A 9,195-nucleotide genomic window follows, 5' to 3' on the forward strand; every position below is an offset into this window, starting at 1 on the left:
TCTGTTTCCTCCCTTGCCCTTGCCTCTGCTCCTGAACCCCTGACAACTACCATGATCCCTAGCTAGCAGGACAGGGTTCAGGTCAGGGATGATGGGAATTGTAGTCTCAAAACATCTGGAGGGCTGAGTTTGAGGAAGCCTGACCTAGGGAATCACATGGGATGGGCAGCAGAGAGAAAGGAACCTTGCACCATTGAATGTCCTGGGTGAAACAAACAGGTAAAGGCCCTGCTCTGTGGTCCTGGCCTGTGTCTGCAGAAGGGGAGGCTGGAGTGGAACCCGCTTATGCAGAGCTGCCCCCAGCTAACCTAGCTGAAACAGTCATATTGAAATCAGTACAAGACGTTAGTCATGGCTAACTGAAGTCACATTTATTTCAGTGGGAAGTAAGTGTAACTAACCTAACCTGGATCCATCCCAATGGTTTTTTTCCCAAGTTCAGAAGAGTACTCGATGCTATCTATATTGACTTGATTCTGATGTAATATTTTCATATAAGCTTTGTCTGAATGGAATCAATTGACACGTTTATAGGATTCATCCAAGTTGTGGGTTTCAGGAAGATTCTCTCTTTTTTTTTTAATAAAAAAAAAAGGGTGTTTGTTAATTTTGAAGATTATCCTGTCATTTGATCAAATGGTCCTCTGGTTTTAGGCCTGCCGCCTTCATCAGTTAGCTGATGCAGGATGTAGTACCACTAACTACCCTATCCAATCAGAACAGCTTGTGGTGAAATTACGGTAATAATAAATGGATGCCTGTATTTCAAGGCTTATTGCATTCCCAGTAGAGTATGGAAGGCATAGGATGTAGGCAGTATTCTTCAAAGGGCTTCCTAAAAGAGAAGAGAGAAAGAAACAACATTTATGAGAGACAGGTTGGGGCAGTTGGCATTTGCCTTAATAATCTATGTTACCAGCTGGAGGACCAGATCCAGAAATGGTCACCCTACAAGGGTGACTTTGGACAGAACCACACCTGTCAATCACCTGATGTCACATAATTGTTAGGATTTCACCCCTCCCTATGCTGCAGATAGGGATCACTTGTTGGAGCACGTGTCTGTATGTAATGCATTTCAGCTGCTGATTGTTAGAGCTATATAAGCAGAAAGGGAGATAGACTGTTTGTTCTCTCACAGTGATGTTTTGTTTCAGTGTTCTCTCCGAGGAAGAGAGAGAAAGAGGAGCCATGTTTACTTTGAACTGTTATGTTTGATTTCGTTGCAATAAATTAGGATTAGATGTTACACCTCAAGGCTAACGCTTCTATTTTGGATTCTGCTGGTTGTGTGCTCATGTCCCATCAGTGTGACGGGAGACCGGAGTGAAGAATCCCGGGCGATGCTGCACTGGGGGAAGGCACAAGGCCTCGGCATTATCTCACAACAATTATATCAGGTGATATTAAATTTCAGCCACAGTTTCAAAAAAAGATTCTTTCTTTGCAGATGCATTTTGAATTCAAAAATTATTCCAGCACTGCAAGGTGCTTGGGATTTGGCACCAAGTTCAGCAGAGGCCGAAAAGGAAGAGTTGAGAACTCCAGGTTCTTCCTTTTAAAAATAAGGCAATGGTTTTACATGTCTCACAACTGATGTCATATTTCTATTTATGGTATCAAGAGATGAACAGGTGGGCATGACTTGGGACAAATGGCCTCTTAAGACAAATGGAGAGGCCTGGGGGGGGGGGGTGTCTAATTAGGCCTGTCAACTGGAGGCTCCCAACTGGAGTTTTTTTGTTTTCTAAAAAAGCACCAAAGTGTAGAACGAGCTTCACACTGTTCTCTTTCATTATTACATCATGTTTCTAATTTTATTCTGAATTTGCACCATTGGATGATATCCATGCACCCATTTACAGATACTCTGCTGTTCCCCACAAGGAAAAACAACAACAGCCACCCCTAAACTCTTTAAGCAGAATCTCTGCCAGATATGTACTAGCTGAGCAGACCATCATGGTGATCAACTAGTTCTTCATTTTGTCTTGCATTATTTCTTCCACCATTTTTCATAATAGACTGTTCTATTGTAAAGGACTCTTGAAATGTACTTAATAAACAAAGAGTATGGGGTTGAAAGCAGTTCTCTTTTCTCTGCCTTGTAATCATAAAACAGAAAAGTTTGTGCTCGATTTGATTATATGATATTGTCATTTATATTTTCATTCTTAGACACTGGTGAGCTGATGCCACTTACCAAGCTAACATCCCATTCTTGCTTGCAGAAACTTTCTTTGCACACTCAACATCATCTGCAATATTGTCATCCAGAAATTCTGCCAGGAAAGTTATTGAAGTTGGCATTGAATCAGGATAGAATAGGGGCTTCTGTTGGTGTATTCTCCACCTTGCTACCTACCATCTGCCTTCCTGAGGTAGCCAAGGTAGTCTCAGCAGCAGTGCTGAAATCCCTCAGGCTCATGGTTATGAGAGACTTCAACATTTGTGCCATCTCTATCTCACTGGAAGCCACAACCACAGCAGGGCAATGTCCTGTTGGATTCCACTGCCCAAGGCAGCTGCTTCAGCCCACCTGATTGTCTCAATCATGAGTCTGCATCAAGTTACTCCTGCTCCATTAATGGGTCCTTCACCCCTGAAGACTTACTTGGCCTCAGAAAAATCTTCAGGAATGAAGGACCCATTAAATTGGTTTGCCCCCCCAAAACAGATGGATCCAAATAGTTTCCTAGTGACTCCCATTCCTGTCTCCTGTCACTGCTGCAAGTGATTCTGTCAAAGCTCTGCTTGGTCTTTGAAAAATGCCTCTTTTTATCTTTTGACGGCTTCATTGTGATCAATGGTTTTAATGACGTGAACGAGTCTAGGCACGAGTCTAAGCTCAACAACTTGCCCCCCCCCCCAAAAAAGAACCTCAACAACTTTTGTGTCCGGATTTCACTTTCTGAAATATGGCAACCTTACATTAGTCACATTGCAAAGAAAAAGAAACTGCATTAATAATGGGGAGGGATTAAGTATTTGAGCCAAAGTTCCCTAAGTCTCCTCCACAAAACCCCTTTTCGAATACCAAGACTCAGTCCTGAAAGATATAAATAACAAAAAAGGGGTGCCACTGAGCATGCAAAGAGTGCCTGACACTCATAATTGAGCAGGCATAATTAAGCCACAGCTTGCGAACCAAAGTATGTTGCTAGCATTCAGGCTTAAGCTCTGCCACATTGTGGAGAACCTTTATGGCTCCACAGGCCAGATCCTTATCAGGATCATGCCCATGAGCCAAATTTGATGGATGGGTGGGACTGACACTTATCTGTCAGTCATATGACATCATATGATATTGCATGAGCATATCCGGCCACCGGTCAAAATCCCTTGTGTGGGTTTACCACTTGGGAACCACACCTCAACAGACCAAAGTTGGTGCACTGGGAAGCTCTGAACATAGGGCTGACAAACTGCTTATTTCTCGGGTCCCCGCTGTTGATGGGGAGGGGAGAACGAAGACTGGAGTTTGCAAGTGACAGCAGTGTGGGGCTTCTGCAACCTTGTTTCAGAGGAAATCGCTTGGCATGCCAAGCTGGAGACCTTGGTGGGCCACGAAGGGCCCCAGGGAGCAGATTCCCACCCCTGAAATAAACAGTTCTCCTTGAGTTGCAAAAGGCAAAAGCAAAGAGTCACCACTTACTCTCACAGTCAATACTGCATAGGTTTTTTGTGGGATGCTTTCCATTGTCACACCACAACAGACCACTCAAATAAAATATTCCATAGTATGGATGGCCATCTGTGTACTCATAGTGTTGCGTGTCAAACTGACTTGCGAACAGGACCAAACACAACCCTGGGAGGAAAGCACAGATTAGAAAGGTAGAATGCTTTTTGTTTCCTACAAAGTGCAAAACTTCAAAACAGGAAATTTCATATTATATGACTCAATATTTCAGCTAATTACATTACAGAATGTTACCATTACAGAGTTGACATATTCCAAAGAGCCAAAACCCAGACAACCCACCACCACCATCGCACATCTTCATCAGGTGGCTGGCATGAGGATGGAAGGGAGAGGGAGAGAACATACCAGGAAGGGAAGCGGCTGGCGGGAGCCAGCCCTGTGCTGAGAAAGAAATGTTCCCCGGACATTTTGCCAAGTTCTGAAAATTTCCCCTGGACACCATTTTCAGGAGCGGAATCCCGTATATGTCCGGGAAATCCAGGATGTATGGCAGCCCTAACCATTAACCATTCTCAAATTTGGCATTAACCATTCAGTCTTTCACCTAGCGCAGGTGAAAGGTTTGTTTTTCATAATATTTTTCTTTAGCATAAAACACATATACATACAAAATAGATATGCTAATGATGCTATTTGTTTATTATTTTTATAAATGCTTTTATAAAACCAGAAAACTTGATTATTTACACCAACGGAGCTTCCTCACAAATTGATCACAATTTTAAAGGAATAAATAATCTACTCTTAACCCTTCCAAATTCCTTTTTTATGTAACCTGTTACCATGCTTTATGTAATTCCTCATGATAATTTTCTCTATTTTTTTAGAATGATTGTTAATTTAATGAGGGCAGATTTGACGGAGTAGTCCCACCAGCGAATGCCTGAGCAAGGACTTTCCCTAGCACATCTGGGCTTCCCATGCCCCCCAAAAATTTTCTGGGGCAAAACAACAACAACAACCCTTGCAGGCAAGTAGAAAGAACTGATAGAGCAATCTGCTTAGTGCTGCACTGAATTCCTCCCATCAGATTCAACTGTTTGCAGGTTTTTCTCAATAGAGACCTTTGCAAAACTGAATAAATGCACAATCTGAAACACATATTTGAGGATGTTCACCTTTAATAACACTTAATAAACAAACCACAATGGTAGAACCTGAAAACTCTCTTTTTTATCTCTTTTACCACATAGTACCAGAACTGTTTTGCTCTGTTACACTCGCACCCCAAGAAGTAAAAATCACAATTCTGAAAATAACAGGACATTTTTTGAATATTTTTTTTGAAAATGTTCTCAATGCCCAATTTTGTTTCTATGGGCCCATTTTGAAAAAGTGGCACATCTGCAAATATTAAACAATGTCAGAGAAATCATAAACATTTTAAAGGACAGTCTAAACATCAAGAAAATAATGAATTACAACAAACTCAATCCATAAAAAGCCTTTAACAAAACCATAGCAGGTGGACCTAAATTAATTCAAAGAAGCTAAAGGGAGTCAAGCACCTAAATAACTCACAGTGTCCTACTCCAATGTCGTGGTAACCATCCAGTCCTCGTCTTATTAATTCATCTTGCAGCTCGCATTTTAGATACTTTTTGGACTCGGATGCTAAAATGAGTAGGCAGAGGAAGGCAAGGTTCAGGGCCTTCATTACCACAGATCTCTAAGAAGTAATATGTCCAGAGTCTTGAGAGTTTTTATAGCTGATGGATGTAGACTTGGCCGGGGTGTCCAAGTCTACACCTCTTTCTACAGTGAGGGCTTAGACCAGGGGTCAGCAAACTTTTTCAGCAGGGGACCGGTCCACTGTCCCTCAGACCTTTTGGGGGGCCGGACTATATTTGGGGGGGGGGGAATGAACAAATTCCTATTCCCCACAATGCCCCAGAGATGCATTTTAAATAAAAGGACACATTCTAACATTCTACTCATGTAAAAACACGCTGATTCCCGGACCATCCACGGCTGGATTAAGAAGGCGATTAGGCCAGATCTGGCCCCCGGGGCCTTAGTTTGCCTTAGAGGCTTAGAGGTTGCTGAGTTGGTGCAACAACAGGCTAGAATGCCCCTAAGCTGCCAGTGTGTGTGTGTGTGTGTGTGTGTGTGTGTGTGTGAGAGAGAGAGAGAGAGAGAGATATGTTGTCTATGTTAAGTATAGGTTAACAATAGTGACTCAATACCCATTGAGCCAATCACCCATCTCCTACTACCCTACTGAGAAAAACCCCACCCCACCAGATAAGGGTCTGGTGACTTCTGCTTCAGAGTATCTAAAGAAGTGTGCATGCACACAAAAGCTTATACCAGAACAAACTTAGTTGGTCTATAAGGTGCTACTACAATTTTTATTTTTATTTTTTATAACACTAGTGCTTTACTTATCTTTCCTGCAGAAATTGTTATCAGGGGAGAGCTTCTTTTGACAAGAATGGATTTTCATGCAGCAGATTGCTCCCCACTATTAGCTCCTATTTGCTGACCATTGTAATCCATTAAGCATAAATATGCTAAACAATACACTCCATAAATATACTGACTAGATTGCTCTGCAATATTGTGTTTTAAAAGATTTTTTTAAATTGTTGTTTTCCTCCTTTGTGAGAGAAGGCAGGATATAAATTTATAAATAAAGAAATTATTATTATTTATTCCCCACTCATTGGGGGTTGCCCTAGCCACTCTGGGCAGCTTCCAACATAATATGAACACAAAACTAAATATAAAACATTAAAAACATCCTGACACAGAGCTGCCTTCAGATGTCTACGGAAAGTCGTATAGTTGTTTATCTCCTTGACATCTGAAGGGAGGGCATTCCACAGCACAGGCGCAACCACTGAGAAGGCTCTGCATGCTTCCCTGTAGCTTCACCTCTCACAATGAGGGAGCCCCGAGAAGGCCCTCAGAGCTGGACCCCCATGTCCTGGATGGGGGTGGAGACGCTCCTTCAGGTATACGTAGTTGAGGCTGTTTAGAGCATAGGTCGGCAAGCTAAGGCCCAGGGGCCAGATCCAGCCCCCTTCTGGATCTGGCCCGCGGACGGTCCGGGAATTGCCACATGGATCAGCGTGGGGATTCTGATTGTTTGGGCTGTGCCATTTCCCTCCCCTCTCCCTCACACACACCGCGTCTGCACCTCCTCCCTCCCTCCTCCTGGCTTTTTCCTGCCCTGCCTAGAGGAGGAAGGGGGCTGGGCTTTGTTGAGCCGCAGTTGGCTGAACGCCATTTTAAGCAGCCCCTCTCTGGAGCCAACCCTTTCACGCCGCTCGTCCTGCCGCCGCCACCAGCCCCTGCTGCTCGCAAGGCAGCTACTGGGGTTTACCTGTGCCTTCTCTGCTGTGGAGAAGGGAGAGGTGAGTTGGGGGGGATTCCCCCCAAAAAACAATATAGTTCCCACAAGGTCTGAGGGACAATGGACCGGCCCCCTGCGGAAAAAAGTTTGCTGACTTTAAAGGTCAGCACCAAAACCTTGAATTGCACTGGCCACTGTAGTTCGCCCCTCACAGAGTTACAGTTCAAAGCAACCCTTAACAAACTACAGAAATCCTTGAGGGAAATAATATGCTTTTAATGCTTATGCACCTTGTGTCTAGTCTGCACCTGTAGAATGCACTTTGCACTTTTTAAAAACGGTTTGACCGGATATCAAATACCCAGTTCCTCATTTCTGGCAGCATGGTTTGAATTAAAGGAGGAATCAAGGCCACTGTGTTCATCCAAATAGTTTTCTTTCTCCAACGCAATAATCTTATTTCTTTCTTCTTTCTAAAGATAAAAGGCAGATACAATGATATTCCCTTATACATTTTCCTTCATCATTTCCCACGGAGTTTCCTGTGGGATGAAGAATGGTTTGTTCTCATTTTAAAATCAGCTTTGATCCTCATCTGGGAATTAGGGTCAGCTAAAATGATGCATTTGATCTGAATCATTAAGAGTTTCTATTCTGGATGGAGATCAGAGGAGGTCAGGATGACAGAAACAATGTTCAAGATAACAAATTCACAGGTCTGCACCTGCCTGAGTATATATTGAGTACTTTTGTGCCTACAAGCCAAATGTATTTAGGGAAACAAAATACTCCTCCCCCACAAACACCTGCTCAGAAACACATTTAAAAGGGTATAAGATGTTAATCTTTGACTACAGTGAGAGGGAAAGAGAAAGTGTAAGTGAGCAATTGTTAGGCTAATCTGCTTTTAGTTCTGGATGTCACTCGCTGCTCACAATAAACCACAATAAAAATTGCAAGAGGATTTTGAACACTTTAGGGATGGAAGTAACACGCAAAAAGCAGCTGGAAATTAATAGATATAAAGAAAATGAGTGACATGATAACAAAAAAATAAAGTAATGAATGTGATGTCAGTGAATCAATAACAACATTAACAAGTTTACAAATATCTATGTATATTACCGTATTTTTTGGCCCATAGGGCGCACCGGCCCATAGGACGCACCTAGGTTTTTTGGGGGGGGGAATAAAGAAAAACATTTTTATTTCCCCCCCAGGCACGGGGCTGGGGAAGCCCGAGCTTCCCCCGACCCCAGCTCCCAGAACAGGCAGCTCTCCGCAAGCCGTGAGAGAGCTGCGCGAAGTCGCCCCATAGGACGCACACACATTTCCCCTTCATTTTTGGAGGGGGGAAAGTGCATCCTATAGGGCGAAGAATACTGTCAGGGGTTCAGGAGCAGAGGCAAGGGCAAGGGAGGAAACAGAGAGCGAGGGAGAGGAGGCAGAAGAAAAGATGAGTGATGACGACGACCCGAGATCTCCGAGTCTTTCCAGTGAATCAGAAGATTCACAGAAAGGAGCACCAGTGGCCAGGGCAAGGGGGGAGCCTAGGGGGACACCCCAGGAAGATAGAGCCAGAGGGGACTCAGAGGGGAGCAGTTGGAAATCAGGACCAGCGTCACCGCCAGAGAGCAGGGAAGAGGAAGGGCGCCAGGGATCAAGCGCTGGCAGCTCACAACAGGGGGGAGGGCACGAGTCAGGAGTGGCCACACCTCCATCGGGGAGCGAAGAAACGGTCAGACGGAAGGTGGAAGGTTGGGCGCGCGTGCCAAGTTCAAATGCACAGGAAGGTGGCGCAGTAGGCAGCCCGGAAAGGGAGCCAGGTCCTAAAGCCCGCCGAAAGGAGGGAGAAGAGTCAGGGGGGTCAGCGTCAGCGTCAGAGGAATCCCGGAGGGGGGAGACCCCGGGGGGCAGAGGGACCCAGAGAAGAACAGTCAGGCGGAAAAGGTGGAGCAAGGCTAGGATATTAAGTTGGTGTACGAGGGGCGGAGACTCAGATGGGGCTTCGCCGATCTAACCATGAGACGTAGAGTTGCACGCAGCAGCTTGAGAATGGAAACTGTAACTCAATAAAGACTTTTATTTAATGATCGCTGGCTAGCGTGATCCTCTGTGAGCTAGGATCTGGAAGCAGCTCTGACAGTAAGCCCCATCCCAAGATTGTGGGCATCTACGTCCTCGAGGAGAG

The 9,195-nt window shown here is 44.4% G+C and overlaps 1 protein-coding gene across 1 annotated transcript; it reads right to left on the bottom strand.

Annotated features, from left to right (window-relative positions):
• Nucleotides 1–589: 589 nt before the first annotated feature.
• Nucleotides 590–5,652, bottom strand: LOC308466571 (lysozyme C, milk isozyme-like). The gene is made up of 4 exons (XM_080987402.1): nt 5,228–5,652; nt 3,656–3,811; nt 2,204–2,282; nt 590–835 (listed from the first exon to the last, which is right to left on the bottom strand). The coding sequence occupies exons 1-4, from the start codon at nt 5,361–5,363 to the stop codon at nt 766–768; spliced, it is 441 nt and encodes a 146-aa protein (XP_080843528.1). The 5' UTR covers nt 5,364–5,652; the 3' UTR covers nt 590–765.
• Nucleotides 5,653–9,195: the final 3,543 nt, after the last annotated feature.

This window comes from Podarcis pityusensis (assembly GCF_964106645.2).
Source record: "Podarcis pityusensis genome assembly, chromosome: 17".
NCBI classification, from domain to species: domain Eukaryota; kingdom Metazoa; phylum Chordata; class Lepidosauria; order Squamata; family Lacertidae; genus Podarcis; species Podarcis pityusensis.

Bases quoted from the DNA above. Each gene is read 5' to 3' on its own strand.
- LOC308466571 (XM_080987402.1), bottom strand. From the start codon at position 5,363: ATGAAGGCCCTGAACCTTGCCTTCCTCTGCCTACTCATTTTAGCATCC. The intron at 2,283-3,655 runs GTAAGTGGTGAC...CTTTCCTGGCAG, and splicing joins ATGCAGTATTGACTGTGAGA to AATTTCTGGATGACAATATT. The intron at 836-2,203 runs GTAAGTGGCATC...CTTCTCTTTTAG, and splicing joins AAGAATGGGATGTTAGCTTG to GAAGCCCTTTGAAGAATACT.